The sequence below is a fragment of the Bombina bombina genome, chromosome 9 (genome assembly GCF_027579735.1).
Source record: "Bombina bombina isolate aBomBom1 chromosome 9, aBomBom1.pri, whole genome shotgun sequence".
Taxonomy (NCBI): domain Eukaryota; kingdom Metazoa; phylum Chordata; class Amphibia; order Anura; family Bombinatoridae; genus Bombina; species Bombina bombina.
In genome coordinates, this window is record NC_069507.1 from 285,690,244 (window position 1) to 285,706,926 (window position 16,683).

General features: G+C 41.8%; 1 protein-coding gene across 2 annotated transcripts in view; it reads left to right on the forward strand.

Annotated features, from left to right (window-relative positions):
- The window catches only part of USP5 (ubiquitin specific peptidase 5), a 461,221-nt gene that overhangs the window by 74,881 nt on the left and 369,657 nt on the right, over positions 1 to 16,683 (forward strand). For both annotated transcript variants that reach the window (XM_053692844.1, XM_053692845.1), the window contains exon 3: positions 5,557 to 5,623. In XM_053692844.1, the coding sequence (XP_053548819.1) occupies positions 5,557 to 5,623 (67 nt within the window). The remainder of the gene's footprint in view (positions 1 to 5,556; positions 5,624 to 16,683) is intronic.

Below are 16,683 nucleotides of genomic sequence, written 5' to 3' on the forward strand. Positions count from 1 at the left end.
CTCTCAACCTGAATTAGCTCATCTCAAGGAGTACTTAGAGGAGAACCTTAAGAAAGGGTTCATCAGACCATCCACCTCCCCAGCTGGTGCAGGGATCTTTTTCGTCAAGAATAAAGATAATACATTGAGGCCCATCATAGACTATCGTGAGTTAAACAGAAGAACCAAAAAGAACAGGTACCCTCTACCACTGATCCCCGAATTAGTGGAACGCCTCAGTAAAGCTACTGTTTACACCAAGCTGGATTTAAGAGGCGCATACAATCTGATTAGGATCAGAGAAGGAGACGAGTGGCTCACAGCCTTTCGGACTCGCTACGGTCTCTATGAATATCTTGTTATGCCCTTTGGGTTGTGTAACGCCCCAGCAACCTTCCAGTTTTTTATCAATGATATATTCAGAGATCTATTGGACGTTTGCTTGGTAATATATTTAGACGACATCCTAATATACTCCCAAAACATGGAGGACCATAAGAAACATGTACGTTGGGTTCTAAATCGATTAAGAACACACCATTTGTACGCCAAACTTGAGAAGTGCTCCTTCCACACAGAAGAAATTACCTTTCTGGGTTATAAAATTACCTCTTCTGGTGTTAAAATGGAAGATGGAAAAATCGACACCATTCTTAAATGGCCTACCCCAACCAACAGGAAACAGGTTCAGCGTTTTCTAGGATTCGCAAATTTTTATCGCAAATTCATTAAAGGATTCTCAAGCATTGCGAAACCTCTATGTAGACTCACAGGTACTCAAACTCGTTTCCTATGGACACCTGAAACCGAACATGCTTTTAACTTCCTCAAGAAATGCTTCACTACTGCTCCCATCCTTCGATTCCCAGATGCAAATCTGCAGTACATCCTAGAGGTTGATGCCTCGGAGTACGCTCTTGGTGCAATTCTCTCACAGCGTAAAAGTCCTTCAGAACCTATCCATCCAGTAGCATTTTTTTCCAGACTTATGACCTCAGCCGAACAAAATTATGCCGTTGGAGAGAAAGAACTTCTCGTGATTAAGTCAGCTCTTGAACATTGGAGGCATCTCTTGGAAGGTACAATCTACCCAATATTGATTTATACCGACCATAAAAATTTGGAATATCTACAGTCCAGTAAAACCCTCTCTGCCAGGCAAGCTCGTTGGAGTTTGTTTTTCACCAGATTCAACTTCCTTATTACTTATCGGCCTGGCTCTCGAAATGGTAAGGCTGACTCTCTATCTAGACATTTACTTCGGCAGGACCTTGAAAAAGAACCTCAAACCATCCTTCCACCACAACAGTTCCATGGTCTCACGAATGACTTCATTCATACCCTACGTTCACAACAACAGCTTGATACAGAGCTTCCCAAGGACATACAACAAACCGACACCAGGGGAATTTCTCATGTTAAGGGTAAAATATACATACCTCCCAACCTCAGAGAAGAGGTCTTGCATGACCATCACGATACTCCTCTATCAGGACACCCAGGCATCCACAGAACCAGTGACCTCATTGGTAGAAATTTTTGGTGGCCTAATCTCAGACAATCAGTACATAACTACATCAAGTCTTGTCATGCTTGTACTGTTGCTAAGTCACAAAAGACCAAACCATCAGGCTACCTCCAACCACTACCCATTCCAGAAAGACCTTGGCATACTGTTGGTATGGACTTTATTGTTGAATTGCCATTATCTAATCAAGCCAACACCATTTTAGTTGTTGTTGATTTATTGACTAAAATGGCTCATTTCATTCCCTATAAAAAGCTGCCCACAGCCTCAGAAACTGCATCCCTGTTCCTGAAACATATCGTTCGACTTCATGGTCTACCATCCGTCATTGTATCCGACAGGGGTTCGCAATTCACATCTAAGTTCTGGAAACAATTATGTGCTGTTCTTAAAATCAACCATCGCTATAGTACAGCATACCACCCGCAAACTAATGGGCAGACTGAGCGTGTAAATCAGTGGATTGAACAGTACATTCGCTGTTACTGTTCCCACCAACAAGAAGAATGGGAGAACAACATTCCTATGGCAGAATTCGCCTACAATAACTCCTTAAATGGATCTACTAAATGTTCACCCTTCTATGCGAATTATGGCTACCATCCACCATTCCATCTATTCCCACATCTGAACACCTCCTCACCTCATGTCGACGATACAGCAAATTCTTTATCAGACATCTTCAAATTCCTTAAAGACAATATACAATTGGCTCAGCAACATCAGAAAAGATACTATGACTACAAAAGAAGTAAGCCACCACTCTACCGGTCAGGGGATATGGTTTGGCTTTCGACCAAACATCTGAAACTAAAAACACCCTCACGGAAATTTTCACAATTATACATTGGTCCTTACAGGATAACTAATGTCGTCAATGACAACGCTGTAACCTTAGCTCTTCCTCCAGAGATTCCGGTTCACCCCACATTTCATGTGGCATTGATAAAACCATATGTTCCAACCAGGCTACAATCTTCACATCAACCTCAGCCTCCTGTGGTTCTGGTGGACGACATATATGAAATTTCGTCCATTCTTGACTCCAGACATCATCATGGGCAGTTGCAGTATCTGGTTAGGTGGAAGGGCTACTCATCTGAAGAGGATTCTTGGGAACCTTCCACCAATCTCAATGCTTCTCGTCTGATTACTCGTTACCACCATAGAAATCCGGACAAACCTGGACCCTCTGCTGCGGTGCAGCTTCCTTGAGGGGGGGATCTGTCATGTTCTTATGTGCATGTCTGTACACCTTTAAGCAGACCTTACTTAAACCTACACCTCCCCCTTCCAGGTGCCAATTAATGTTAGTTTGCAGCATGCTATGTTGTGTGAAGCAGCATGTTCTAAACCTCCTGGCTAAATGATTATTCTCTACCTAATCATTGGATTACAACTATAATACTTTTGGGTATTATCAACCTACTATTCCTATACATTCATCGTCTTATGGACTTATATTACAGTTTGTTTGCACAGATATCCAGGATTACTGCCTCTCATTGCCGGTATAACCAAACCGTTCCACTGACAACCTCCTCTATCAAACACAGTGAGTTACTCCTCTCAACTACCGCTACAACTCTGAACAAACTTGCTTTCCAGCAACCCGGCAATTCTTATACGTATTCACCGACTAACCTTCCTCACTGAAGCCGCGCTGTTAAGCTTCTCACACAGCGTGTGCCTGTCAGCGTGTTCTCGCACGCCATTGGATAATCGTCACACACCCCTCTGAGGCTGTCAGCTTTCTGCAGCGCTGGCTCGTCTCCCTCACACGCTCTCTCTCTATTGCCACCCAAGCAGTACATAATACTAGAAGGCTCTTTAAACACTCTCCATTTAGAGTTGTTCATCCACTTGTTCTCTAAACTTGCAAATTGTACTGAGGAAAGTACTACATCTCAAACAGACGCTCTGATTCAATTGACTCTGTGCTAACTTGCTTTACCAACTCTCTCCTGTAACCAGTTAAACAGGGGTAAATAACCTATACTCAATTCCTATACTCTCTCCTTTCTGCAGTTGAGATCCATAATCTCTAGTTACTAACTAGATATCTTACATATATCTTACACAATAACAGGTACAGCTGTGTGATTAGTCAGGTGAGTACCAGGGCAGTGTATGTAGGTGAGTCAGGTAACAATAACAGGTACAGCTGTGTGATTAGTCAGGTGAGTACCAGGGCAGTGTATGTAGGTGAGTCAGGTAACAATAACAGGTACAGCTGTGTGATTAGTCAGGTGAGTACCAGGGCAGTGTATGTAGGTGAGTCAGGTAACAATAACAGGTACAGCTGTGTGATTAGTCAGGTGAGTACTAGGGCAGTGTATGTAGGTGAGTCAGGTAACAATAACAGGTACAGCTGTGTGATTAGTCAGGTGAGTACCAGGGCAGTGTATGTAGGTGAGTCAGGTAACAGTAACAGGTACAGCTGTGTGATTAGTCAGGTGAGTACCAGGGCAGTGTATGTAGGTGAGTCAGGTAACAATAACAGGTACAGCTGTGTGATTAGTCAGGTGAGTACCAGGGCAGTGTATGTAGGTGAGTCAAGTAGCAATAACAGGTACAGCTGTGTGATTAGTCAGGTGAGTACCAGGGCAGTGTATGTAGGTGAGTCAGGTAACAATAACAGGTACAGCTGTGTGATTAGTCAGGTGAGTACCAGGGCAGTGTATGTAGGTGAGTCAGGTAACAATAACAGGTACAGCTGTGTGATTAGTCAGGTGAGTACTAGGGCAGTGTATGTAGGTGAGTCAGGTAACAATAATGGGTACAGCTGTGTGATTAGTCGGGTGAGTACTAGGGCAGTGTATGTAGGTGAGTCAGGTAACAATAACAGGTACAGCTGTGTGATTAGTCAGGTGAGTACCAGGGCAGTGCATGTAGGTGAGTCAGGTAACAATAACAGGTACAGCTGTGTGATTAGTCAGGTGAGTACCAGGGCAGTGTATGTAGGTGAGTCAGGTAACAATAACAGGTACAGCTGTGTGATTAGTCAGGTGAGTACCAGGGCAGTGTATGTAGGTGAGTCAGGTAACAATAACAGGTACAGCTGTGTGATTAGTCAGGTGAGTACCAGGGCAGTGTATGTAGGTGAGTCAGGTAACAATAACAGGTACAGCTGTGTGATTAGTCAGGTGAGTACCAGGGCAGTGTATGTAGGTGAGTTAGGTAACAATAACAGGTACAGCTGTGTGATTAGTCAGGTGAGTACCAGGGCAGTGTATGTAGGTGAGTCAGGTAACAATAACAGGTACAGCTGTGTGATTAGTCAGGTGAGTACCAGGGCAGTGTATGTAGGTGAGTCAGGTAACAATAACAGGTACAGCTGTGTGATTAGTCAGGTGAGTACCAGGGCAGTGCATGTAGGTGAGTCAGGTAACAATAACAGGTACAGCTGTGTGATTAGTCAGGTGAGTACCAGGGCAGTGTATGTAGGTGAGTCAGGTAACAATAACGGGTACAGCTGTGTGATTAGTCAGGTGAGTACCAGGGCAGTGCATGTAGGTGAGTCAGGTAACAATAACAGGTACAGCTGTGTGATTAGTCAGGTGAGTACCAGGGCAGTGCATGTAGGTGAGTCAGGTAACAATAACAGGTACAGCTGTGTGATTAGTCAGGTGAGTACCAGGGCAGTGTATGTAGGTGAGTCAGGTAACAATAACGGGTACAGCTGTGCGATTAGTCAGGTGAGTACTAGGGCAGTGTATGTAGGTGAGTTAGGTAACAATAACGGGTACAGCTGTGTGATTAGTCGGGTATAGCTGTACGGTTATACTTAGTGTGAGTACAAGGGGAAGGGTGTGTGCTACTAGGCTGTTTACATTGTTTTGGCATGAGAACAGGACTGGCACAGAATGTTTTGGGGTGAGAACAGGACTCACACAGATTACAGTTTATGTGGATGTAAGGCATAAGGAATTTCTTTTCTGAGACTTCCGGCATGAAAAGATGGAATATCTGCATATGTACAGGTCACAGAGCAGCATAAGGCCGTGTCAGTGTCCTAGCAGGTGACATTTTAAATTTTTCTTCCTCAGAAATCTGATGATACTAATACTGGAACTGGTGACCCTCCCCGCAAGAAGCCAACTCGCCTAGCTATAGGTAAGTAACATTACTCCAGCCTGGCAGAGGCCTATGATGCTGACACACTCTGTGCACCCAGTCCTGTCTGTGTTTCTCTGGGCCTATCTTACTCGTTCATTCAGCCTTAAAGGAATAGTCTAGTCAAAATGTAACTTCTATGATTCAGATAGAGTAGGCAATTTTAAGTAACTTTCCAATTTACTCCTGTTATCATTTTGTTCCGTTCTCTTGTTATCTTCATTTGAAAAAGCAAGAATTTAAACGTAGGAGCCAGCCCATTTTTGGTTTAGCACCTGGGTAGCGCTTTCTGATCGGTGTCTAAATGTATCCACAAATAAGCAAGCACTACCCAGGTGTTGAACCAAAAATGGGCCTGCTCCTATACTTACATTCAAATAAAGATACCAAGAGAATGAAGAAAATTTGATAATAGGAGTAAATTAGAAAGTTGCTTAAAATTGCACGCTCTATCTGAATCACGAAAGTTTAAGTCTGACTAGATTATTCCTTTAATCAGACCGGCGTACGTGCTTTGTACTCCGCTTTATCTTCTGTCCCTGGTACTTCACATCCTTTCTTACACCATATCCATATAATATGGCTCCTTATCACTGTCTTCCCCAGTCACTTGTGTATTTCCTGTCTAGCCCGGTTTCTTGTGTATTTCCTGTCTAGCCCGGTTTCTTGTGTATTTCCTGGCTTCCCCTTTCTCTTGTGTATTTCCTGTTTCCGGTCGCTTGCATATTTCCAGTCTTCCCCTGTCTCTTGCGTATTTCCAGTCTTCCCCTGTCTCTTGCGTATTTCCTGTCTTCATATAATATGGCTTCTTATCACTGTCTTCCCCTGTCTCTTGTGTATTTCCTATCTAGTCTTGTCTCTTGTGTATTTCCTGTCTAGTCCTGTCTCTTGTGTATTTCCTATCTAGTCCTGTCTCTTGTGTATTTCCTATCTAGTCCTGTCTCTTGTGTATTTCCTATCTAGTCCTGTCTCTTGTGTATTTCCTATCTAGTCCTGTCTCTTGTGTATTTCTTGTCTAGTCCTTTCTCTCTCTCTCTCTCTCTCTCTCTCTCTCTCTCTCTCTCTCTCTCTTGTGTATTTCCTGTCTAGTCCTTTCTCTCTCTTGTGTATTTCTTGTCTAGTCCTTTCTCTCTCTTGTGTATTTCTTGTCTAGTCCTTTCTCTCTCTAGTGTATTTCTTGTCTAGTCCTTTCTCTCTCTTGTGTATTTCTTGTCTAGTCCTTACTCTCTCTTGTGTATTTCTTGTCTAGTCCTTTCTCTCTCTTGTGTATTTCTTGTCTAGTCCTTTCTCTCTCTTGTGTATTTCTTGTCTAGTCCTTTCTCTCTCTCTCTCGAGTATTTCTTGTCTAGTCCTTTCTCTCTTGTGTATTTCCTGTCTAGTCCTTTCTCTCTTGTGTATTTCTTGTCTAGTCCTTTCTCTCTCTTGTGTATTTCTTGTCTAGTCCCGTCTCTCTCTTGTGTATTTTTTGTCTAGTCCTTTCTCTCTTGTGTATTTCTTGTCTAGTCCTTTCTCTCTCCCTCTTGTGTATTTCTTGTCTAGTCCTTTCTCTTGTGTATTTCTTGTCTAGTCCTTTCTCTCTCTTGTGTATTTCTTGTCTAGTCCTTTCTCTGTCTAGTGTATTTGTTGTCTAGTCCTTTCTCTCTCTTGTGTATTTCTTGTCTAGTCCTTTCTCTCTCTTGTGTATTTCTTGTCTAGTCCTTTCTCTCTCTAGTGTATTTCTTGTCTAGTCCTTTCTCTCTCTTGTGTATTTCTTGTCTAGTCCTTTCTCTCTCTTGTGTATTTATTGTCTAGTCCTGTCTCTCTCTTGTGTATTTCTTGTCTAGTCCTTTCTCTCTCTTGTGTATTTCTTGTCTAGTCCTTTCTCTCTCTTGTGTATTTCTTGTCTAGTCCTTTCTCTCTCTTGTGTATTTCTTGTCTAGTCCTTTCTCTCTCTTGTGTATTTCTTGTCTAGTCCTTTCTCTCTCTAGTGTATTTCTTGTCCAGTCCTTTCTCTTGTGTATTTCTTGTCTAGTCCTTTCTCTGTCTAGTGTATTTCTTGTCTAGTCCTTTCTCTCTCTTGTGTATTTCTTGTCTAGTCCTTTCTCTCTCTTGTGTATTTCTTGTCTAGTCCTTTCTCTCTCTTGTGTATTTCCTGTCTAGTCCTTTCTCTCTCTTGTGTATTTCTTGTCTAGTCCTTTCTCTCTCTTGTGTATTTCCTGTCTAGTCCTTTCTCTCTCTTGTGTATTTCCTGTCTAGTCCTTTCTCTTGTGTATTTCCTGTCTAGTCCTTTCTCTTGTGTATTTCCTGTCTAGTCCTTTCTCTTGTGTATTTCCTGTCTAGTCCTTTCTCTCTCTTGTGTATTTCCTGTCTAGTCCTTTCTCTCTCTTGTGTATTTCTTGTCTAGTCCTTTCTCTCTCTTGTGTATTTCTTGTATAGTCCTTTCTCTCTCTTGTGTATTTCTTGTCCAGTCCTTTCTCTCTCTTGTGTGTTTCTTGTCTAGTCCTTACTCTCTCTTGTGTATTTCTTGTCTAGTCCTTTCTCTCTCTTGTGTATTTCTTGTCTAGTCCTTTCTCTTGTGTATTTCTTGTATAGTCCTTTCTCTCTCTTGTGTATTTCTTGTCTAGTCCTTTCTCTCTCTTGAGTATTTCTTGTCTAGTCCTTTCTCTTGTGTATTTCTTGTATAGTCCTTTCTCTCTCTTGTGTATTTCTTGTATAGTCCTTTCTCTCTCTTGTGTATTTCTTGTATAGTCCTTTCTCTCTCTTGAGTATTTCTTGTATAGTCCTTTCTCTCTCTTGTGTATTTCTTGTATAGTCCTTTCTCTCTCTTGAGTATTTCTTGTCTAGTCCTTTCTCTCTCTTGTGTATTTCTTGTCTAGTCCTTTCTCTCTCTTGTGTATTTCTTGTCTAGTCCTTTCTCTCTCTCTCTCGAGTATTTCTTGTCTAGTCCTTTCTCTCTTGTGTATTTCCTGTCTAGTCCTTTCTCTCTTGTGTATTTCTTGTCTAGTCCTTTCTCTCTCTTGTGTATTTCTTGTCTAGTCCCGTCTCTCTCTTGTGTATTTTTTGTCTAGTCCTTTCTCTCTTGTGTATTTCTTGTCTAGTCCTTTCTCTCTCCCTCTTGTGTATTTCTTGTCTAGTCCTTTCTCTCTCCCTCTTGTGTATTTCTTGTATAGTCCTGTCTGTCTCTTGTGTATTTCTTGTCTAGTCCTTTCTCTCTCTTGTGTGTTTCTTGTCTAGTCCTTTCTCTCTCTTGTGAATTTCTTGTCTAGTCCTTTCTCTCTCTTGTGTATTTTTTGTCTAGTCCTTTCTCTCTCTTGTGTATTTCTTGTCTAGTCCTTTCTCTCTCTTGTGTATTTCTTGTCTAGTCTTTTCTCTCTTGTGCATTTCTTGTCTAGTCCTTTCTCTCTCTTGTGTATTTCTTGTCTAGTCCTTTCTCTCTCTTGTGTATTTCTTGTCTAGTCCTTTCTCTCTCTCTCTCGAGTATTTCTTGTCTAGTCCTTTCTCTCTTGTGTATTTCCTGTCTAGTCCTTTCTCTCTCTTGTGTGTTTCTTGTCTAGTCCTTTCTCTCTCTTGTGAATTTCTTGTCTAGTCCTTTCTCTCTCTTGTGTATTTTTTGTCTAGTCCTTTCTCTCTCTTGTGTATTTCTTGTCTAGTCCTTTCTCTCTCTTGTGTATTTCTTGTCTAGTCTTTTCTCTCTTGTGCATTTCTTGTCTAGTCCTTTCTCTCTCTTGTGTATTTCTTGTCTAGTCCTTTCTCTCTCTTGTGTATTTCTTGTCTAGTCCTTTCTCTCTCTCTCTCGAGTATTTCTTGTCTAGTCCTTTCTCTCTCCCTCTTGTGTATTTCTTGTATAGTCCTGTCTGTCTCTTGTGTATTTCTTGTCTAGTCCTTTCTCTCTCTTGTGTGTTTCTTGTCTAGTCCTTTCTCTCTCTTGTGAATTTCTTGTCTAGTCCTTTCTCTCTCTTGTGTATTTTTTGTCTAGTCCTTTCTCTCTCTTGTGTGTTTCTTGTCTAGTCCTTTCTCTCTCTTGTGTATTTCTTGTCTAGTCTTTTCTCTCTTGTGCATTTCTTGTCTAGTCTTTTCTCTCTCTTGTGCATTTCTTGTCTAGTCCTTTCTCTCTCTTGTGTATTCCTTGTCTAGTCCTTTCTCTCTCTTGTGTATTTCTTGTCTAGTCCTTTCTCTCTCTTGTGTATTTCTTGTCTAGTCCTTTCTCTCTCTTGTGTATTTCCTGTCTAGTCCTTTTCTCTCTCTTGTGTATTTCTTGTCTAGTCCTTTCTCTCTCTTGTGTATTTCTTGTCTAGTCCTTTCTCTCTCTTGTGTATTTCATGGCTAGTCCTTTCTCTCTCTCTCTCTTGAGTATTTCTTGTCTAGTCCTTTCTCTCTTGTGTATTTCCTGTCTAGTCCTTTCTCTCTTGTGTATTTCTTGTCTAGTCATTTCTCTCTCTTGTGTATTTCTTGTCTAGTCCTGTCTCTCTTGTGTATTTCTTGTCTAGTCCTTTCTCTCTTGTGTATTTCTTGTCTAGTCCTTTCTCTCTTGTGTATTTCTTGTCTAGTCCTTTCTCTCTTGTGTATTTCTTGTCTAGTCCTTTCTCTCTCTTGTGTATTTCTTGTATAGTCCTGTCTGTCTCTTGTGTATTTCTTGTCTAGTCCTGTCTGTCTCTTGTGTATTTCTTGTCTAGTCCTGTCTCTCTCTTGTGTATTTCTTGTCTAGTCCTGTCTGTCTCTTTCTTTCATGTAATTGGCAAGAGTCCATGAGGTAGTGACGTATGGGATATACATTCCTACCAGGAGGGGCAAAGTTTCCCAAACCTTAAAATGCCCATAAATACACCCCTCACCACACCCACAATTCAGTTTTACAAACTTTGCCTCCCATGGAGGTGGTGAAGTAAGTTTGTGCTCGATTTCTACGTTGATATGCGCTACGCAGCAGGCTGAAGCCCGATTTTCCTCTCAGAGTGCAGTGAATGTCAGAGGGATGTGAAGGGAGTATTGCCTATTGAATGCCATGGTCTTCCTCTAGGGGATCTATTTCATAGGTTCTCTGTTATCGGTCGTAGAGATTTCTTCTCCTACCTCCCTTTTCAGATCGACGATTTACTCTTATATACCATTACCTCTTAGGTAAGTAAGTCTTATTTTTATTTATGATACTCTCAGCTATGGTTTGGCACTTTATATGTAAAGTTCTAAATATATATATATATATATATATATATATATATATATATATATATATATATATATAGTTCTAAATATATATGTTTTATACTATATTTGCCATGATTCAGGTCAATCAGTTTATTTTCCTTCTTTCAGACTGTCAGTTTCATTTTTTGGGAAAATGCATATGAATAAATATTTTTCTTACCTAAAATTTTCATTGAATTTTTTCCTCTAAATTGTGGGCTGTTAGGTGCAAAAACTGCTAGAATTTATTGCGTCATTTTTGTTGCGAGACTTTTTTGGCGCGAGATTGACGTTTGTCTGACGTTAATAACGTCTTTTCCGGCGTCGTAATTGACGCCGGAAGTTTTCACGTAGTTGCGTCATTTTTGACTCTCGTGTTTGTTACAGACGTTTTTTGGCACCAAAAAATATGTGGGCGTCATACTTGGCTCCAGTTTTTTTACATTATTTAAGTCTCACTTTTTAGTTGCTTCTGGTTTCTGGAGGCTTGTTCTGTTTGCATTTTTTCCCATTCCTGAAACTGTCATTTAAGGAATTTGATACATTTTGCTTTATATGTTGTTTTTTCTATTACATATTGCAAGATGTCACAACCTGACCCTGGATCAGAATCTACTTCTGGAAAGACGCTGCCTGATGTAGGTTCTACCAAAGTTAAGTGCATTTGTTGTAAACTTATGGTAACTGTTCCTCCGGCTGTAGTTTGTGTTAGTTGTCATGATAAACTATCAAACGCAGATAATATTTCCATTAGTAATAATCCATTATCTGTTGTTGCTCCGTCAACATCTAATGTTCAGGATGTTCCTGTTAATGTAAAAGAATTTGTTTCTAATTTTATTCGGAAGGCTCTGTCTGTTATACCTCCTTCTAGTAAACGTAAAAGGTCTTTTAAAACTTCTCATAAATCAGATGAATTTTTAAATGACCGCCATCATTCTGACTTATCTATGTCTGATGAGGATCTTTCTGGTTCCTACGGCAGATAGTACTTTTAAGGATCCTTTAGATAGGAAGCTTGAATAATTTCTAAGGAAGGCTTATTTATGTTCAGGTAATCTTCTTAGGCCTGCTATTTCTTTGGCTGATGTTGCTGCAGCTTCCACTTTCTGGTTGGAGGCTTTAGCACAACAAGTGTCGGACCATGATGCTTATAGCATTGTTAGACTTCTTCAACATGCTAATAACTTTGTGATGCCATTTTTGATATCATTAGGATTGATGTCAGGTATATGTCTTTAGCTATTTTAGCTAGAAGAGCTTTATGGCTTAAATCTTTTAATGCAGATATGACTTCTAAGTCAACGTTGCTTTCTCCAACATTGGTGTGTCCGGTCCACGGCGTCATCCATAACTTGTGGGAATATTCTCTTCCCCAACAGGAAATGGCAAAGAGCACAGCAAAAGCTGTCCATATAGTCCCTCCTAGGCTCCGCCCACCCCAGTCATTCTCTTTGCCGTTGCACAGGCAACATCTCCACGGAGATGGTGAAGAGTATGTGGTGTTTAGTTGTAGTTTTTTATTCTACTATCAAGAGTTTGTTATTTTAAAATAGTGCTGGTATGTACTATTTACTCTGAAACAGAAAAAGATGAAGAGTTCTGTTTGTGAGAGGAATATGATTTTAGCAGCAGTAACTAAAATCGTTTGCTGTTTCCACATAGGACTGTTGAGATGAAATAATTTCAGTTGGGGGAAACAGTTAGCAGACTTTTCTGCTTAAGGTATGACTAGCCATATTTCTAACAAGACTGTGTAATGCTGGAAGGCTGTCATTTCCCCTCATGGGGACCGGTAAGCCATTTTCTTAGTCTCAAACAGAATAAAGGGCTTAATATGGGCTATAAAACTGGTAGACACTTTTATGGGCAAGATCGATTGCTTTATTTGGGCATTTTATACAGCTTGATGTTGATATTCACACTTATAAACTTTGGGGAACGTTTTTTAACGTCAGGCACTGGTTTAGACACCTTTCCAGTCAGGAAGGGCCTTCCCTGTAGTAGGCTGAGCCTCATTTTCGCGCCATTACTGCGCAGTTACTTTTGAGAGCAGGACATGCAGCTGCATGTGTGTGTGTCTGAAAGTAGTTGAAAAGGTTCCTAGAAGGCTTCATTTGGTATCGTATTCCCCCCTGGGTTTGGTAAAGTCGCAGCAAAGGCTGTAGCTGGGACTGTAGAGGGGTTAAAACTGTAACCGGCTCCGGTTTCTTCATTTTAAGGGTTAAAGGTCTGAAATTTGGGGTGCAATGCTTTGAATGCTTTAAGACACTGTGGTGAAAATTTGGTTAAATTTGAACAATTCCTTCATAGTTTTTCACATATTCAGTAATAAAGTGTGCCCTGTTTAAAATTTAAAGAGACAGTAACGGTTTTGTTTTAAAACGGTTTTTGTACTTTATTGACAAGTTTAAGCCTGTTTAACATGTCTGTACCTTCAGATAAACTATGTTCTGTATGTATTGAAGCCAATGTGTCTCCCCCTTCAAAATTGTGTGATAATTGTGCCATAGCGTCCAAACAAAGTAAGGACAGTACTGCCACAGATAGTAAAGTTGCCCAAGATGATTCATCAGATGAAGGGAGTAGACATAGTTCTACATCATCTCCTTCTGTGTCTACACAAGTTTTGCCCACGCAGGAGACCCCTAGTACTTCTAGCGCGCCAATGCTTGTTACTATGCAACAATTGACGGCAGTAATGGATAACTCCATAGCAAATATTTTATCCAAAATGCCTGCATTTCAGAGAAAGCGCGATTGCTCTGTTTTAAACACTGAAGAGCAGGAGGGCGCTGATGATAATTGTTCTGTCATACCCTCACACCAATCTGAAGGGGCCATGAGGGAGGTTTTGTCAGATGGGGAAATTTCAGATTCAGGTAGAATTTCTCAACAGGCAGAACCTGATGTTGTGACATTTAAATTTAAATTAGAGCATCTCCGCGCACTGCCTACTCTGGATGATTGTGACAACCTGGTCATTCCAGAAAAATTGTGCAAGATGGACAAATTCCTAGAGGTTCCGGTGCACCCCGACGCTTTTCCTATACCCAAGCGGGTGGCGGACATAGTGAATAAGGAGTGGGAGAAGCCCGGCATACCTTTTGTTCCCCCTCCTATATTTAAGAAATTATTTCCTATGGTCGACCCCAGAAAGGACTTATGGCAGACAGTCTCTAAGGTCGAGGGGGCAGTTTCTACACTAGCCAAGCGCACTACTATTCCTATCGAGGATAATTGTGCTTTCAAAGATCCTATGGATAAAAAATTGGAGCGTTTGCTTAAAAAGATTTTTGTACAGCAAGGTTACCTCCTGCAACCTATTTCGTGCATTATTCCTGTCACTACAGCAGCGTGGTTCTGGTTCGAGGAACTAGAAAAGTCGCTCAGTAGAGAGACTCCGTATGAGGAGGTTATGGACAGAATTCACGCACTTAAGTTAGCTAATTCCTTTATTTTAGATGCCGCTTTGCAGTTAGCTAGATTAGCGGCGAAAAATTCTGGGTTTGCAATTGTGGCGCGCAGAGCGCTCTGGCTAAAGTCTTGGTCAGCGGATGTATCTTCCAAGACAAAATTGCTTAATATCTTTTTCAAGGGTAAAACTCTTTTTGGGCCAGAATTGAAAGAGATTATCTCAGACATCACTGGGGGTAAGGACCACGCCCTCCCACAAGATAGGCCTTTCAAAGCCAAGAATAAGTCTAATTTTCGTTCCTTTTGCAATTTCAGGAACGGACCGGCCTCCAACTCTGCAGCCTCTAGACAAGAGGGTAATGCTTCGCAAACCAAACCAGCTTGGAAACCGATGCAAGGCTGGAACAAGGGTAAGCAGGCCAAGAAGCCTGCTGCTGCTAACAAAACAGCATGAAGGAGTAGCCCCCGATCCGGGACCGGATCTAGTAGGGGGCAGACTCTCTCTCTTCGCTCAGGCTTGGGCAAGAGATGTTCAGGATCCCTGGGCACTAGAAATAGTTTCTCAGGGTTATCTTCTGGAATTCAAGGAACTACCCCCAAGGGGAAGGTTCCACATGTCTCACTTATCTTCAAACCAAATAAAGAGACAGGCATTCTTACATTGTGTAGAAGACCTGTTAAAAATGGGAGTGATACACCCAGTTCCAACCGTGGAACAAGGAATGGGGTTTTACTCAAATCTGTTTGTAGTTCCCAAAAAAGAGGGAACTTTCAGACCAATTCTGGATTTAAAGATCCTAAACAAATTTCTCAGAGTGCCATCGTTCAAAATGGAAACCATTCGAACGATTTTACCTACAATCCAGGAGGGTCAATTTATGACTACCGTGGATCTAAAGGATGCGTATCTACATATTCCTATCCACAAAGATCATCATCAGTTCCTAAGGTTCGCCTTTCTGGACAAACATTACCAGTTTGTGGCTCTCCCATTCGGGCTAGCCACTGCTCCAAGGATTTTCACAAAGGTACTCGGGTCCCTTCTAGCGGTTCTAAGACCAAGGGGCATTGCAGTGGCACCTTACTTGGACGACATTCTGATACAAGCGTCGTCTCTTTCAAAGGCAAAGGCTCACACAGACATCGTTCTGGCCTTTCTCAGATCTCACGGATGGAAAGTGAACATAGACAAAAGTTCCCTGTCTCCGTCGACAAGAGTTCCTTTCTTGGGGACAATAATAGATTCTTTAGAAATGAAGATTTTCCTGACAGATGTCAGAAAGTCAAAACTTCTAAACGCTTGTCAAGTTCTTCATTCTGTTCCACGTCCTTCCATAGCTCAGTGCATGGAAGTAGTAGGGTTGATGGTTGCAGCAATGGACATAGTTCCTTTTGCGCGAATTCATCTAAGACCATTACAACTGTGCATGCTGAAACAGTGGAATGGGGACTATACAGACTTGTCTCCAGTGATTCAAGTAGATCAGAAGACCAGAGACTCACTCCGTTGGTGGCTAACCCAGGACCACCTGTCCCAGGGAATGAGTTTCCGCAGACCAGAGTGGGTCATCGTCACGACCGACGCCAGTCTAGTGGGCCTGGGCGCGGTCTGGGACTCCCTGAAAGCTCAGGGGTTATGGTCTCGGGAAGAGTCTCTTCTCCCGATAAACATTCTGGAACTTAGAGCGATATTCAATACTCTCAGGGCTTGGCCTCAACTAGCAAAGGCCAGATTCATAAGATTCCAATCAGACAACATGACGACTGTTGCTTACATCAACCATCGGGGGGAACAAGGAGTTCCCTGGCGATGAGAGAAGTGACCAAAATCATAAAATGGGCGGAGGATCACTCCTCCCACCTATCTGCGATCCACATCCCAGGAGTGGAAAACTGGGAGGCGGATTATCTGAGTCGTCAGACATTCCATCCGGGGGAGTGGGAACTCCACCCGGAGATATTTGCCCAGTTGACTCAATTATGGGGCATTCCAGACATGGATCTGATGGCGTCTCGTCAGAACTTCAAGGTTCCTTGCTACGGGTCCAGATCCAGGGATCCCAAGGCGACTCTAGTGGATGCATTAGTAGCGCCTTGGACCTTCAACCTAGCTTATGTGTTTCCACCGTTTCCTCTCATTCCCAGGCTGGTAGCCAGGATCAAGCAGGAGAGGGCCTCGGTGATCTTGATAGCTCCTGCGTGGCCACGCAGGACTTGGTATGCAGACCTGGTGAATATGTCATCGGCTCCACCATGGAAGCTACCTTTGAGACAGGATCTTCTAGTACAAGGTCCATTCGAACATCCAAATCTAGTTTCCCTTCAGCTAACGGCTTGGAAATTGAACGCTTGATTTTATCTAAGCGTGGGTTTTTGGATTCTGTAATAGATACTCTGATACAAGCCAGAAAACCTGTAACTAGGAAAATTTACCATAAAATATGGAAAAGATATATCTGTTGGTGTGAATCCAAGGGATT